Genomic DNA, 17276 nt, shown 5'->3' on the forward strand with positions numbered 1-17276 from the left:
CATGACTTCCTAGAACCCAACTCTGGCCACCACTCCCATATACATATATACATATAATTAAAGATATATAGAAATAGATCTAGATAGACAGATATAGAGATAGATAAATAGAGCTAGCTTGGGTATCTATATCTACACACTGTCTCCTCAGATTAGAATATAAACTCCTTGAAGGTAAGAACTATCTCACTCTATCACATTTCTGTGCCTTCAGCACCTACTACAATGCCTGAAACATAAATGCCTTATTATTCATTCACATGATAACTACATGGGGAAGTTAGAAAGATATAGAACAAAGGTCAATGTGCAGCTGAGGGGTCTGATCATTACCAACCAAGGGGATCAGGGAAAGTTTCACTGGAGGAGGTAGAATTTGAGATAAACTTGGGGAAAAAAGTGTATAGGAGCTAGCCTTGGAGTCAGGAAGGCCTGGGTTCAAGTACAGCTTCTGATAGCTGTGTGATCTTGGTCAAGTAACCTCTCTGAACCCCAGGTAACTCTGAAAGCTTACTGTCGCAGAGAAGGCACAGACCTGCATAGGTTCTCAACAGAGAGTTCTTTATGTACCAATGAGATTTCAGGGTCAGTCACTACTGCAATCTGAAAGATGGGCAAGAATCCAAAAGAAGAAAGGAAGAAAAAGAATTCCATGTAGGGGGAAGTGTGAAAGCAAAGGAGGTGAGGCAGGAAAGCAGAGGGCACATTAGGAGAGCCGAGAATTGTAGAGTTTCTGTGGTGAACAGCTCACAGAAAAAAATAATATTAGAAAAGGGTGGAATGGTGCCAAAGTGTTGAGAGGCTTGAATGCTAGGTAGAGGGGTCTGGCCTTCATCCAGGGGGCATGAGGGATGGATGAAGATGATGGATCAACTATTAGCATTAGCAAGTTCATTCTCCTCTGTGGCTGACATTTGTCCAGGAAACTTTTAGTTGCTTTGTCAAGAGCAGAGAAGAGTAGTGGTCAGCTAATTGTGACTTTAGTGATGACCCCAGTGTCATGAGAGGACATGACAAGGATGATGTGGAGAAAAGGAAGAAAGCTGCAACAATGAGGCCTTCATTAAGGAGATCTTAAAAACAGATTGCTCACACTCTTCTGTATACCTGTACCCTGACCAGTACAAGGAGCCGTCCTTCACCTGGTGTCAGACAAGAAATGGATGCTAACTGACTTGACCTCTCCCCAAGAAATCAGAAAAAAAAATTAGATGAATTTGATTCATCCTCCACCTCAGGATTCAGATGAACATTATAGAAGTGAATGCTGAGCTTGGATTTCAATTTAATTCAATTCAAAACAGTTATTATATACTACTATACTCCAAGAATGATGCTAGATACAAAAACAAAAACAGAGTAACCTGGGGTTTTTGCATTCTGTTGGAGGAGACAAAATATGTATGTATATGCACACACATGTATATATATATATTATACAGATGAATGGGTTTATGTGTATATACGTGTGTATATATATATGTACATTCTACCAAGAGGATATAACACATCCTCAGAGACATTGACACAAAGTTATGTCAAAGGGGAGAGAACATTAAGAAGGGACATATATCATGAATTTGAGATGGAAGCTGGTATCTCTATCAACAAGCATTTATTAAGTGTCTTCTATGTGTAGCTAGATGGCACAGTGGATAGACTGCCAGGCGTGAAGTTAGTTTGACTTGAGTTCAGATCTGGCCTCAGACACTTACTAGCTGTGAGACCCTGGGCAAATCACTTAACTCTCTTTGCCTCAGTTTCCTCATCTGTAAAATGAGCTGGAGAAGGAAATGGCAAACCACTCCAGGATCTGTACCAAGAAGCCCTCAAATGGGGTCATGAAGAATCAGATACGACTGAAATGACTGAGTGACAAAGATGTGCCTGATGCTGCTCTAGATACTAGGTAGGGAGACACCAAAGTGAAACCATCCTTACCTCCAAGATAAGGAGAAAGAAGCTGGACAAATGCAAGCATGTACTAAAAACATTCAAGGTAACTTGGGGGGATGCAGGGGGCACTAGTAAGTCATGCCAGAGTTCAGGAACAACTCCCTTCTGAGCTAGCACACAGCTAGGATTCTTCAGGGGCATTCTCTCCCCTCCAAAGCTGGGCAGGGGTCATCATGCCTTCCAGAGCCAGAATGGAGAATGGACTCTACTCTTCCTGTTTGGACACAGGCAGTACTTTATTTTCAGGATTCCTCACCCTGAATCTAACTTCCATCCTCATCTGGACTGGAAGAGAGTGTATTCAGGGAGGCAGAAAGATGGAACAGCAGCAATGTGGTGAGAATGAACACCAGACTGTGGGGCACAGATGACCCCAGATTCCACAAGAATGCAAAAGCATACCAGGTTTGCTGCAAGAGGGAAGAGAGAGTGGGGACATATATATCTGGAAATAAAGATGATATAAATATATAGGAGGAGGTACTGGACCTATATTTTCATAAAGAAAGCAAAACCAAACCAAACTAAACACCCTTCCTGGATGTCAATTAAATGCAATATTCTTAGGGAAGCATAAGTCTTACGTGAACTGATGCAAAGTGAAATACGCAGTAAACAATACACAGAATGACAGCAACAACATGAAAACAACAAAAACAGAAGTGGGGCTCAGGTCTGGCCCCAAAGAAGAGATGTGACAATAATACCTTTTCCCCTCTTTGAAAAGGTGAGGGCCTACAGATGCAGAATACTGCATATACTGTTGAACTTACTTGGTGCATTGGTTAGTTTTCTAAAATGCTTTTCCTCCCTTGTTTCTTTATTATTCTTTGTTATAAGAGATGGCTCCCTGGATGGGAAAGGGGGTGAAATTGATTAAGAAATGAAGGTGATGTGAAATCAAAATAATCTAATAATATGTAACATGAATAATATGATATTAAAATGAATATACATTATTTCAGTGGAAGAAAAGGGAAAACCATTCTCAAATCTAGACATAACTCAATATTACCCCTCTCTCCAACCTGCTGGGAAACACCTGGGTGTTCCTTCATGAATCAGCCTCTGACCTATTTCATTATATCGGGAAGGGCATACAATTGTATGTTTGCATAATGCTAATAGCTATGATGCAGAAAGAGAGAAAAATTAAAATGATGGTAACAACGGCTAGCATTTAGATAGTAAGCAGAGGTTTGCAAAATGCTTACTGTACACCAATACGCAGTGTGGCATAACAGAGACAGTGCAAGTACCAGGCTTACATCCTGCTTCTAACACTTAATGGTTGTGTGATCCTACCTAGTAAGACTTAACTTCTCTGAGACTCAGTTTCCTCTTTTGTAACATAGGGATAATAATGCCTGTGTATTACCTCAAAAGGCTGTTATGAGGCTCTCCTAGTCTTTTATTAGCTTTTATAAAGCTTTTATTGAGAGCCTACTATGTGACAGATACTGGGGATGCAAAGACAAAAATGAAGCAACAACTCCTGCCTTCAAGGAGCAGCCAAGAGACTCAAGTAAAATCGTGTCCTAGGTGGGGCATTGCCAACTTTAAAGCATAATGTAAGTTATTCTCATGATCACTACATTATGCCAACTATCAGTGTTTGTTGAAGTAAACAAAATATGTGCATTTTGTATTTAGGTTCTATGGCAAGTGAGGAATTAACAAGTACTATACTTCTGTCATTTTTTAATTGCCAAGGTCCAACTTCAAATAATAATCAAAATGCCAAGCTTTCTCATGCATTGTCTCATTAGATACAACAGTCCTTGAGGCAGGAGCTGTTCTCATACCCATTTTAGAGACAAAGAAAACAGTGCAGAGAGGTTATAATACTTTCCCAACTTTACATAGAAAATAAGTTTCTGGGGTGAGTTTCAAACCTGAATCTTACTGATTCTATGATCAACAACTCTACCTAGTGGGTGATGATACTTACCTTTTTTCTTTACTTAATTAAATGTCCCCTGGTTACAGAATATTCTTTTTTAAAGAATATTTTGTATTGATATTTGTTATTTTTATATCACTTCCTTCTTTCCTGTCCTACTCCCAGAGTCTCATCCTTTATAATAAAGGATTAATAAGAAGAGGAAAAAAGGTCAGTAAAATTAACCCACATGTCAAAAAGGTATGATTTAGTGTTCCCTATCCATAGTCCCCCATCACTCCAAAGTAAGGGACTGGTATCAAAGGTAAATTTTATATAAAGATTGGTGTGTCAAGTAGGATTATTAAATTCCTTTCCTTTGAAGTAGTTTTCTTAGAGCCAATGGGAAAACAAATGTCTGAAGTCACTATTCTATTAATGTCACAGTGGGAAGCAGAAATAAGGCACTTCTTTAGTTCTATCCAGGCTTCAAGGATCCATGATTTCACTGGGGTGGGCAATACTTCCACCAATGCGGATCTCAATATATCTCGCACCTGAGTGTGGACAAGAAGCCTGCCTCTTCATAAGTTGCCATGGCTGAAAAACATTCACCAACTGGAGTTCAACCTTCTTTGTTGACAAAAATTTCAGTTTATTACATGCAGTAGTGAGTGCTGCCAAGCAGGAAGAAATCGATCGGATATGTGTTCATTCAGTCTGTCCCTGACTTCACTATTCAAAAGATTTTATGTTCCTAGAGTTAGTTATCAGCAGCCTGGTTACAGGCTATGTAAACCTAACAATGTGTACAAAGAGAAAAAAGAGTCAAATAATGGCAAACAAAGCTTTTCTAGGGTCTTTTTCATTGAGCAGAAGAGCAAATATGTCACAGATATGACTGATGGAGCAAAAAAAACAGATCCCATTTCTGTGAGATTTTAAGGTCTGAGAAGTACCTTCCTCATAACAGCCCTGGGTAGTTAGGAAACACAAGTTTGCTCATGTCCACTTTATAGAGGAAGAAACTGAATGAAGTGATTTCTCTACCCAAAGTCATAAAGCTACTAAGGTTGTGACTAGAATACTGGTTTGCTGTTTCTTTCTCCAGTGGATTAAGGCAAATAAGTTAAGTGACTTGATCAGTCACACAGCTAGTAAGTGTTTGAAGCCAGATTAGGTCTTCCTGACTCCAGGCTCTGTGATCTACCTACTGAACTAACTAGCTCAAATGCAATGTTTAACATGGGAGGAGCAGCAAATAAGTCAGTTTGACTGGACCACTTATATTGTTGTTTGGTTGTTTCAGTCATGTCTGACTCTTCATGACCCCTTTTGGAGTTTCCTTGGCAAAGATACATTTCCTTCTCCAGCTCATTTTACAGATGAGGAAACTGAGGCAAACAGGGCAAAGTGACTTGCCCAGGATCACACAATTAGTTAAGTATCTGAAGTGGGATTTGAACTCAGGTCTTCCTGGCTCCAGGCCAAGTGCTCTATCCACTGTGCCACACAGCGGCCCCCTGACTGGATCATAAAGTCCACAAAAGGGAATAATGTGTAATAAGGCTGGAAAGGTACAACTACTGTTACTACTAGCTCACTTTATATGGCACTTACGGCTTACAAGCCACTTTGTAATTACATTATTTGATCCTCATAATAACCTAGAGAGAGATACTATTTTTATTTCCATTTTATACTAAGGAAACTGAGGCAGAAGGAAGTAACATATCCAGGGTCACATTACTAGTAAGGATCCAGTGCTCTAGCTGTCTGGGTAGACTGGAAACCTCTGTCTAAACCAGAACCATATTATGAAGCCCAAATGGAGGAGTCTGCCTTAGATCCTAGAGGTAATAGGGAGCCAGGGGAGTTTTTTGAGTTTTTTTGACAGATCTGTGCTTTCGGAATATAAATTCAGCCACTTTGGGGAGCATGATGGAGTAGAGGTGGTATAGACCCGAGGCAAGAAGGCCATTGCAATGATTCAGGGAGAGATAATGAGGCCAGAAGGTGGTGGCCATGAACGGAGAGAATGGAAAGGAAATGAGAAATGTTATAACTCATATTGGGAGGGATTAACACACACTGGGAGGGACTCTATCCATTCTAAAGCAGGGACATGCACACCCATTATAATTTATCCCTAAATAGGAATTATAAGGTCCCACCCTTGAGAAGACAAAACAAAGTCACCAAACAGCTACAAGCTTTATTAAGGACAATTATAATCAAAGGTCACATTTACATAGTTACTTATAGTCACAAGACACTCCCCCAGCCACCTGCTGTATTTGGGCAGGTCCTGAGTTTTTGACTTGCAGGACCTAGGTTTCAGTCCTGGCTTTGTCCTCTACTAGCTTTAGGATCCTAGGCTAATCAATTCCCCTCTGGGGGCCTCAGTTTCCTCATCTGTACTTTGAAGGGACTGGACCAGATCAGGGATTCTTAACCTTTTTTTATGTCTTAGACATCTCAGGGAAGCTGGGGAAACCTATGGACCTCCTCTTAAATAACTGAAGGAAATGCTGAATTTGAGTTAGAGGCTAATGAAAAAAAGATGTCATTTCTTTTTTCCTCTTCAAGTTCATGAACCCCTTGAAATCTATCCATGGACCTCAAGGATGTTGTATAATCCAGTTTAACTAATAACCCCTGCACTAGATGAACTTAAAGACCCTCCCAGCTCTGACACCCCCTGTTCTAAAGCCCCTCCCAGCTCTGACATCCCCTATTCTAAGGCCCCTCCTATCTCTGTCATCCTCTATTCTAAGCCCCCTTCCATCTCTGACATTCCCTGTTCTAAAGCCCCACCCTACCAGCTCCAAAACCTAGGATCCCTTTCATGTGATTCCATGCGATTATCACAACCTCCTAGAGGAGGTGTCATCATTCCCATTTTGCAGTTGAGAAAATTAACTCAGGTTCACATGGCTCACCACTGGCAGAGTCAGAATGAAAGCCCAAGGATCCAGTTCAAAGATTGGTGAGGGACAGACTCATGGTTATCGAAGGTCACAAGATCACAGATCTAGAGAGCTAAAAGGGTCTTCTGAGGGCCTCATCTGGCCCAAGTCTCTCATTTTGTGGAGAATGATACCGAGAATCAGGGAGGTTGTGCCTCCCCCAAGGTCACATGGGTTAGATGCCTATAAGGCAGGATCTAATCTACACTGATCTAGGGATCCTTATTCTACATGAATATCCAATCCTTAAAACCCTATTGAACTGCTATTGAACAGTCACAGAACTGTTAAATTAAACAAAAACCCTTGATTATCTCAGGACATATTTTTGGCTTACTGGTTAAAGCTCTGTGGAGAATCTCACATGATCTCTGACTCTATCAGCTGCCTACTAGCTAGGAAACCCTAAATGCTTCAGACCTCAGTCTCCCCACCTATATAATGGACATTATACAGAACAATTATTTTGGGCCTAGTTTGTCCCCAACACTTGGTATGTCCTTTAAGTTAACAAGCATTTATTAAGAACCTACTATGTTCCTGGTTTGGTCATTTCAGTTGTGTCCAACTCTTCAAAACCTCATTTTGGGGTTTTCTTGGCAAAGATATTGAAGCACTTTGCCATTTCCTTCTCCAGCTCATTTAACAGATGAGAAAACTGAGGCCAACAGGGTTAAGTGACTTGCTCTGGGTCACACAGCTAGTAAGAGTCTGAGGCCAGATTTGAACTCAGGTCTTCTTGACTCCAAGCCCAGGGCTCTATCCATTGTGCCACCTAGTTGCCCATAAATATGATAAATTTTGCCCACCTCTGCCTTACTCAAATCCATTTCAAGCACAAGTCAAGACATCAGCCATGATATTATTGGTCCTCTTTGAAAAGGAAGGATGAACAACATGATAAAGCAGAGATAATCAACAGAGAGAAGGCACCAGAATTAAGAGGGAGTGGAAAAGGAAGCATTTCCCCCTCATCGAATCCCTCTTCTTTCAACGCACAGCTCGGATAGCGCCTCCTCTATGAGAATCGGATAGTTAGTGCTCGATCCCTTTTACAATCACTTTGGATTACTTGGTATATAGGCACGCAGGCACACATTTCTACAAAGTATACATCTGATGACAAGTCATATAACTTTCCGATAGAATGTAAGATCCTTGAGGGCTGGGTTTGTTTTGTTTTGTCCCCGTATTCTCAGTGCTTGGCACAGAGCATGCAATTAATTTTCATCGTTGTCAAGCTGAATTGATCTGAGGAAATTCAGCAAAAGGGTTTTTTCTGTGTAGGTATAAAACCTTTTTGTATGCATGTATTGTGTATATATTTTGTGCATATACACATAGCTTTGTGTATGCATAAGGTAGTCATTAACATGCTCATTCCACAGATGAGTTATAAAGATAATAACCTGTCATCTAGCAAGTGCTTTGCTCTCCTTGCCTGTACACCCAGAGCTCACAAAAATAAGAGATGCCATTCATAGCTAATAAAGGTTTTATATAGTACTTTACACACGTTTAGTCACTTGATCCATACAACAGTGTTGTGAAGGAGGCACTTTAGCTATTTATATTTTCATTTTATAGATGAGGAAACTGAGGCAAACAAGGTTACATGACTTGCCCAGTGTCACACATTTAGTAAGTATCTGAGGCAAGATTTGAACTCATGGAGACCTGAGCACTCTATTCATTGCACCACCTAGCTGATAACTGATAGTTAATATCGACTGATATTTATTTTGTAATCTTATTCTTATCATCTTGTTCAATGGAATTCAGATGGAAAAGTCCAAGGACAAGTCGCTTTTCTGCTCTTAGTCTTTTGTGTTTAATGTTGAAATGTCTGCTTTTTGTTGTTGAGTAAGTCTTACTGCAGAAGACCATCCCCCATGGCTTCACTACCAGTAAGTTCAGGGCAGGAACGGACAGGAGAATGGGGATGACAGTCACCTCTTCTTATTTCCACATGATTTTGGTTTGATTTTTTTAATGAACCATTAGTGTTAGTGTTATAACAATTAAACATTATTCCACTCTCTGGTCCGGGCAAATTGGCCTTCTTTTGTTTCCCCGAATGTGGCACTCCATCTGCTATCTCCTTTGGGTTCCTCTGCGCTGGCTCTAAGCCATGACTTGAATGCACTCCTTCCTCTCTGCTGTCTTTCTAAATCCCATATCCCTCCCTCAAGATTCAGTTCCAGCACTCTCTCCTATGGGAGGGCTTTCTAACAGGCTCAATCGCTAGTATCACCTCTCCCAAATTATCCTGTGTTTCCTTAATCTGTCTTGTCTGTTTGGATGTTGCTTCTCCCTACAGAGCATGAGCAGTGGTTAGTTTCTTGCCTGCATATCTTAGCATTTAGCTCAGTGAATGAAGGAATAAACGAATGAATGAACAAATAAAACTTTCATTACACGCTTGCTATGTGCTAAGTGCTGGAACTGCAAATAGAAAAGACCTCAGTGTGTGGCCCATGGTAGGCATTTAATAAGTGTTTACTGATTGATTTGTATTAAAGTGGTGCAGTTAGGCCACTGGGTATGAATTTGTCCAAAGTGGTTGTGACCAACAAAAATCACGGAAATCCTGAGATCTGTTTGAAAGCTAACACACCAGTATGGCAAAGAATAGTAACCATAGCAGCCAAATTTACATCACACTTGAAAGTTTACAAAGCCCTTTACAAAGCACATAACAAGCTGATACTATGGGTACAACTAGCCCCATTTTATAGATGATGAGGAAATCAGCCAGGCAACCACCAAGCATTTATAAAGCAATGGAAATTCAAAGAAAAAGCAAAGGCAACCCTTGCCCACTAGGAGCTTAAAGTCAAACGGGGAAGATAGCATGTAAAAAATTAAGTACATAAGAGAAAGAAGGGGAGTAGATGAAAGTAAACAAGACCAGAGAGGTAAAGGACCTTGTCTGGGGGTCACCCAGCTAGCAAATGTCAAAGGGACATAAGAAGTCCCTGGTATACAAGAGGTGCTTAATAAATGGTGATTGGCAGACTGATTGAGAGGCAGTATTTGATACCAATTGATCAAGAAGCATTTATTAAGCACCTACTGTGTGCTAGGCACATGGGCAGCTAGGTGGCGCTGTAGTGGATAGAGGGCTGGTCCCAAAGTCAGGAAGACTCATATTCCTGAGTTCCAATCTGGCCTCTGACACTTACTTGGTGATCTTGGGTAAGTCACTTAACCCTGTTTGCCTCAGTTTCCTCCTCTGTAAAATGAACTGGAGAAGGAAGTGGCAAACTGCTCCAGTATCTTTGTCAAGAAAACCCCAAATGGGGGCATAAAGAGTCAAATATGACTGAAAATGACTGAACAACAACAAAAAGGTATTATACTAGGGGATGGTGTGTGTGTGTGTGTGTGTGTGTGTGTGTGTGTGTGTGTGTATGTGTGCACTAGACACTGGGGACACAAGTATGGAGAATGAAACAATTTCCCCCTTGCACAGAATTTACATTCTACTGGGAGAAACAATGTGTATACACATGAGTCTGTACAGAATTGATGAATACAAGCTTGTTTGGCGAAGGGAGTCAGAAAAGGCTTCATGTGCGTTCTGGAGTGAATCTGGCCACAAAGCAGCACAGCCTCTGAAGTGACTTGGTGATCACCAACAGGCTGTGGGTATAGAGGCAGATGAGGACAGTGAAGGTGATCTTGGGAGGCAGCATTTGGCCTGGAGCATATATGAAAGGAAGAGACTGGCTAAAGTGAACTAAAGGAAGCAGCCAATCCTGCACCAGTGTGGAAAAAGTGAAGACTCTCTGGATTCCTGAGCACCTGGGAGGAGCATCATTAATGGGATGATGTTGGGAAACCTTCAGATGGACTAGGAGTGCATATGACCCTGGGGAGAGATATGTTCAGTTATGAACCACTAATATTCTGCTGCTAATTTATTACCTATATGAAGCACCTTGAATTTGGGGAGCTCACAATTTTTTTTTTACAAACCTCTCATTTGTGCTAATAAAATTCCACTGGGTGAGGCACAGAGGCAGGTGTGATTGCTCTCGTGTTACAGATGGGGAAACTGTGGGATAGAGAGACCTGCTGACACATCAAGGTGGAGGTTGGGAAAAGAATCCAAATTCTGCCTGTTTCCACCAGCCAGATCACAAAGCCTCTCCTCCCCACCTTCCCCATCGGACCGAAAAGGGTCACAGGTTACTAGATCTCAAACTAGAAGAAACCTCAGAGGTTTTCTGGACCAACCCTCTCCTTTTATAGAGGAGGGAAACTGAGGAACAAGGGGATGATGTGACTTACGATTACAGCATCAGAGGGAGCAGAAAGGGCCCTGGGAGGTATTCAGCCTAAGCCTCTCATTTTACTGGTGAGGAAACTGAGCCCCAGGAAGAAGTAACTTAGGGTCAAACACCTAGAGCTGAAAGGATCTCAAAAGCCAGCTAGTTCAGTTCCCTCGTTTTAGAGATGAGCATAGGAAGGTTAAACAACAACTAGCCTCAAGTCATACAAACTGTAAATCTCAGAGGTTGGATTGAACTCCAGCCCTTTGACTTCAAATCTAGACATGCTTCTAGGGAACATAGTTTCACTGCCCAGAACCCAAGTGATTTATTTTAAGGAAATACACTGAAACTGATGGGACATACTCTAGAACCCAGTGAGGCAGGCTAGTACATAGGAAAAGAATTGGAGTGTGAGGACCTGGGTTCAAATCCTATCCCTGTTACCCGTGTGACTCTAGGTTTAAGTCAATCCTCCTCTCTCTAGGCCTCATTTTTCCCCTAGAAATTGAGGAAGCTGGGATAGATAATCTCTCAGGTCCCATTTAAAAATCTCTAATCTTCTCTCTAAACTTTGCTTTTACAGTTTCTTCTTGTGATTAGGGTGCAAGGGCTCTTGTCTCTCAGCACTAGGACCATTCACCCAAAGGCAAGGTCAAGGGTGACACCTATTTCTGCTGTCCTTCTCTGTCCAAAGTGAGCCACTCTGTGGTTTCTATTGGGCAGAGGAAGGTAACTCTAGGAGAGGCCACCCTAGAGGGAGATTGGATGAGTGTGGTGTAGCTCAAAGAGGATTTGGAATTAGAGGTCCTGGGTCTGAATTCTGGTTGTGTGTTTTATTATCTGCATGACTTTACACAAGTTACTTCACCTCTATGGGCCTCAGTTTCCCCATGTGTAAAATGAATAGGTTGGACTAGATCATCTCCAAGGTTCCTTTTCAGCTCAAGAACCTCAGGCTACAGGACTCTGAACCCTGGCAGATTTTTTCTCCTCAGGAAGGTTTGTCTCCCCAGCCCCTAAAGAAAGATTAAAGGAGCCAGGGAGGAAGGCAGGGGTAGTGAAAGAGAGGGAAGGAAGAGGCAGCAAGAGGGAGGAGTAAGAGTAGGAAGAATAAGGAGGGGGCAATGAAGGGAGGAGAGGAGGAATGAGGAGGAAGGAGGGAGGGACAGTGAGCAGGAGGGAGGGGCAGTGAGCAGGAGGGAGGGGCAGTGAGCTGGACGGAGGGGGCAATGAAGAGAGGAAGGATGGGTAGTAAGAACAGAAGGGTCAATGGGAGGGAGGGGGCTATGAAAAGGGAGGAAAGGACCAATTAGGAGGAGATGCGGGCAGTGAACAGGAAGGAAGGGGCAAGAAGAGGGAAGAGAGGGATGATCAGTGAGAAGGTTAAGGAGATCAATGAGATGTAGGGAGGAAGGAGGAGTAGTGGGGGACGTGAGAGGGAGGGAGGGGCAGTAAGGAGAAGGGAGGGGGCAGTGAGAGAGACGGAGGGGACAGTGAGAAGGGGGAGGGGCCGGTGAGAGACCGAGGGGGGCAATGAGGAGGGGGGCAATGAGGAGTGAGGGGCAGTAAGTAGGACAGAGTGGTCAGTAAGGAGAAGGGGCAGTGAGCAGGACTGAGGGGCAATAAAGAGGGAGGGTCAGGCAGCAGGATTGGAGGGGCAGTAAGGAGGAGGGAAAGGCAGTGAGCAGCACAGAAGGGGCAGTGAGGACCGCGGGGCAGTAAGGAGGAGGGAGGGGCAGTGAGCAGCACAGAAGGGGCAGGGAGCAGGAGGGGAGCGGGAGGGGCCCCTCTACTCGGTACCTGGGGGCTGTCCTGCAATGCCTCCTCCAGCAGCAGCTTGTCCACGGCCGGCATGGTGTTTGCTCCGGCTGCTGCCCGGGTGCTGTCCGTCTCCCCGGGGGCCGCGGCAGCCGCCGCCGCAGCTGCTCTCAGTGACACGTAGGGCTCCCAGCTGTGGCTGCCGGCCCTGGAGCCAGCGTCCAGACGGGGTTGGGATGCTCTCCCCGGCGCACCAGCAGCGGGGGCTGCCTCGGAGCCGCCCTGAGCTCAGACGCTCAGTCCCCGAGGCTGGACAGTGGAGCCCACCCCTCGGTGCCCAGTCGGCCTGCCTGCCAGCCTGCTCGCAGCCACCCCTCCTGCCCTCCCTCCCCAAGCTCCTCCCCCGCAACCCAGGCTCCTGCCAGGAGAAGAATCAACAGGAAGTGTGGCGGTCCTCGGGTCCTGATGGGAAGTGTGGCCGGCCAGGCTTCCTCCTACGCGGGAGCCCTCAAGAGGAGCCCTGCCTGTTTCTCACCTCCCCACAAGCCCGGAGACCAGGAGCCAGAGGGGAGGGGTCGCTCAGACATAGCCCCCTGTAAACTCTAGGATGGCAAAGCTGGGAAAGACCTTGGCACATTGTATACTCTGTAGCAACTTAGAGAAGACAGATTGTCAACAGTAGGAGGGGCTTTAGAGCTTAGAATGTTAGTGTAGCAACCTAGAAAACCGAATGTTAACAGTGGGCGGGGCCTCAGAACGTAGAAAAGTAGGTAATAACTTTGGAAATCGGATGGAGTTGTTGGAAAGGTCTTCAGAGTAGGGTTTTGGAACCTTTGTGTATCGTAGTCCCCTGGCGTATCTGGTGAAAGCTATGCTCCCTATCTCAGAATAATATTTTTCAAATATATAAAATAAAATATACAGGATCACAAAGGATATAATAATGTTGAATTACAATTTTTAATGTATTTATTAATTTTTTTAAGTTCATCGGAAAAATTCAGGTTAGTAATCCCTGCCGAATGCTATTTAGAAGACTGAAGTGCCAATAGCTTTTGACCCAGAGATTCCACTACTAGGCATATTTTATCATTGACACAAAAGGAAAACCTCCACACACACTACATATTTATAGTAGAAGTTTTTGCGGTGTCAAAGAACTAGAAACAAAATCGATGTCTACCATTTGGGGGACGATTAAACAAACTAGTCTGTGAATGGAATATTACTATGCTGGAAGAAGTGATGACTAGAATGACCATAGAGAAGCACTGGAAGATTTATTTCAACTAAAGTAGATTAGCTCCTACTATGTGACAGATCCTAAGATAAATAGTGATGTGAGGGAGAGTACAGAATCATACATTTAAGGTTGAAAGGAATATTAGGAGTCAAGGAAAGTGAGGCGAAATAAGTAAGACGAAATGACATCCCAATCATTAATTGACACAGTCAGTGGCAGAATTTTAACTCAGGTCCTCTGGCTCCGAATCTAGCGTACATTCCCTTGTATCTCACTGCTTCCCTGTATGATGGTATCACAACTGTGGGACCAACGAAGGTTTCATGGTACTTGAAATGAACCTTGAGGGAACTGATTATTAACTCAGAGAATATAAAAGGGGGTGAGGAGAGGGAGGGCTGGTATGCCGTATGACCTAGGCAAGACATCTGTATATCAGTTTCCTCAAAATGTAAAATAATGGGATTGATCTATATGGCCTTTAAGATCCCTCCCAGCTCAAAATCTCTGATGCCATGATGGAGTCAGTTTGGGATGTTTTGAATCTGAATTGACGAAAGTCTATCCTGATGAATTTATCTGAGCTGTTCAGAAACTTCTTATGATGAGACTTTTGAATAGAAGCAACTTGTGTATTACAATCGTGGTGGCATGGATAGAGAGGCACCCTTAGATCTTAGAAGGCCTGGGTTCAAGTCTAGCCCCTGAGACCTACTGGCTGTGACTGGACAAATCACATGACTCTCTATGCTTCAGGAAATTCTCTGAGACTAGTAGCTAGAGAGAAAATAATGACCTTCACTTGTAGAAAGCAGTTCTTCATCTGGAAGTTCCCATGTCATTGAACTTACAGATCTAGGTCCTGCCTCTATTTAGAAGACACCATTTTGATAACCAAAGTTATTTGGGTATCTTTCTCTGCTCTACATGAAATCCTCTTGTTTTTTCTCCCACTAGTCTACATCTTATTAATTCCCAGGGGAGGGAGATCCCTTTTTTTGCAGTCAAATTCAGGCTTAGACCTAGAACATTTTTTTAGTGCTCTTTGCCTGACCAATCTATCTGTCCCTCCCTGGAGGAATCCTTCCTTGGAGAAAGACTCTTTCTGTTGCACTATTTATCATGACTCCCAGGAACATCAGACCCACACTAAAAAAGGGAAGGATGAGGACTAATTGTACTTAGATAGCAAAATAGGCATTTCAGCATTTCCTTCCTTTGTGGTCAGTAAGGTCTTACCACCACAGGCCACATTGCCACACTGATGTGTCTGCAGTAGCACCCTGGTACAGGAAGGAAACCTACAAATTATGAACTCCCAATAACCTGTGTTCATGAATGTCCTGTTTCACACTGCCTCTCTTTCCTCCTCCTGCCCTAATTTATCTCTCTTCTAATCTCCTTGGACAGCAGCCAAGCTGTCCTAGGCCAATGATGCCACCTAATGGCCAGAATCAAGCATTGGCTAGTATTATATAGAGGAAAAAGAGAATTGAACCGAGCACCGGGAAACCTAGATTTTAATTCTGGTTTTGCCTCCAAATAAGTACATGGCTCTAGAGAAATTACTTTACTTTTCTAAGTCTCAGTTTCCTCTTTGGTCAAAGGAAGAGATTGAACTAGATGATCCGTAAGGTCCCTTCTAGCTCTAAATTCTGAGTCTATGGATATTTCTTCCCTCCCACCTCTTTTTATCTCTGACAGAGGGGGCAAGAAGAAGAAAATGCCCCCTTCCCTTTTAATCACTCACATCAGTTAATTTTATCTTAAATAATCTTTATCACAATTCTTCTAGCTTCTTCTCTACTAATCAAGGGCCCACTCCTCCCTAAATGGACCATCTCAAGCATCACCTTTTAGATTCTAGGAAATAGGACTTAGAACTGGAGGGAGTCTTAGGTGTCACTGAGTTTAACTCTTCATTTTACAGATGAGGAAACTGAGGGTCAGAGAGGGGAAATGACTTATTCAAGGCTAAATAGGAGTTGAAGAATCAGATTTGACCTCCACTTCTCCGACTCCAAACCTTGTACTTATTCCATTATAATGCAGTGGGTTCCCCTTCCCTCTAAGAGAACTTCCTGCAGAGCTGTAAGGAGGAGCTGCTGTTCATCCAGGTGGGGTGAGGGGAACACGTAGCAAGTCACAGAAGACAGTTTAGCCCTAGATGAGATGCCACTGAGAGATGGGGTGCCCTAGAGGGTCTAGAACAATCCCTTATGGAGGTTGGGGAGAAAGGCTGTGGAAGAGCTGGTGACGTGGCTAATAAATCTCTCCCCATTCCATTCTTCCCCATTCAATTGCCACGCTGATTTTTCTGAAGCATAGATCAGATCATGTCACTGCCTCTCCCCCAATGAGCTCCAGTGACCTTCTCCCTCCACAACCAAATATAAAACACTCTTTTTGGTGCTGAATGCTCTTCCCAACCTGGCTTCCTGTTACCTGTTTCATCTTCTTATAGTCTACTCTCCTACATATTTTGTAGTTCCTCGAATGTGACATTCCATCTCTGAAATGTTGCCTTGCCTGTCCCCATGCCTGAAATGCTCTGAGTTCTCCCCACCTTTACCTCCTGGCTTTCCTGGCTTCCTTCAAGACTCGGCTCAGATCCCACCTTCAGCAGGAAACCTTCCCCATCCTGCCCCACCTCCCAGTTGCTAGTGCTGCCTTCCCCTTAGAGGCAGTTGCTGGTGCAATGAATGGAGCATAAGAGAATGGAGTCAGGAAGACCTGCATTCCAATCCCATTTCAGGCACTTACTGCCTATGTGATCTATGGTAAGTCATTACAGTGCTGTCTGCCTCAGTTTCCTTAACTGTCAAATGGGGATAATAATAGAACTCACAGGATCAAATGAAATGTTTGTAAAAAGCACTTACTTAGCACCATGTCTGGTATGTAGTAGGTGTTATACAAAATAGTTATTCCCTCTCCCTGCCATCCTCAGATTATCTTCCACATGCTCTGTATACATCTTGTGTATACTCAGTTATTAACATGTTGTCTCCCCCATGAGAATATTAGCTCCTTTAGGGCAAAGACTATTTTTGTCTTTCTTTGTATCCTCATTGCTTAGCACACTGCCTGATACTGACCTGTTTGGAATTCTGAAGGGTAGGGGCTTGGGAGTGGTTCCACTATAGGGTGGTGGAGAACCTCATGGGTGCAAATGCTGTATTTCCTCC

At 43.3% G+C, this 17276-nt stretch overlaps 1 protein-coding gene across 1 annotated transcript in view; it reads right to left on the reverse strand.

Moving 5' to 3' along the window:
* The window catches only part of APPL2 (adaptor protein, phosphotyrosine interacting with PH domain and leucine zipper 2), a 76227-nt gene extending 62678 nt beyond the window's left edge, over positions 1 to 13549 (reverse strand). Inside the window, exon 1 of the mRNA XM_072655809.1 lies at positions 12888 to 13549. Coding sequence (XP_072511910.1) covers positions 12888 to 12941 — 54 coding nt within the window. The 5' untranslated portion in view covers positions 12942 to 13549. The remainder of the gene's footprint in view (positions 1 to 12887) is intronic.
* Between the last annotated feature and the right edge of the window lie 3727 nt (positions 13550 to 17276).

Source organism: Notamacropus eugenii, chromosome 3 (assembly GCF_028372415.1).
Source record: "Notamacropus eugenii isolate mMacEug1 chromosome 3, mMacEug1.pri_v2, whole genome shotgun sequence".
Classification (NCBI taxonomy): domain Eukaryota; kingdom Metazoa; phylum Chordata; class Mammalia; order Diprotodontia; family Macropodidae; genus Notamacropus; species Notamacropus eugenii.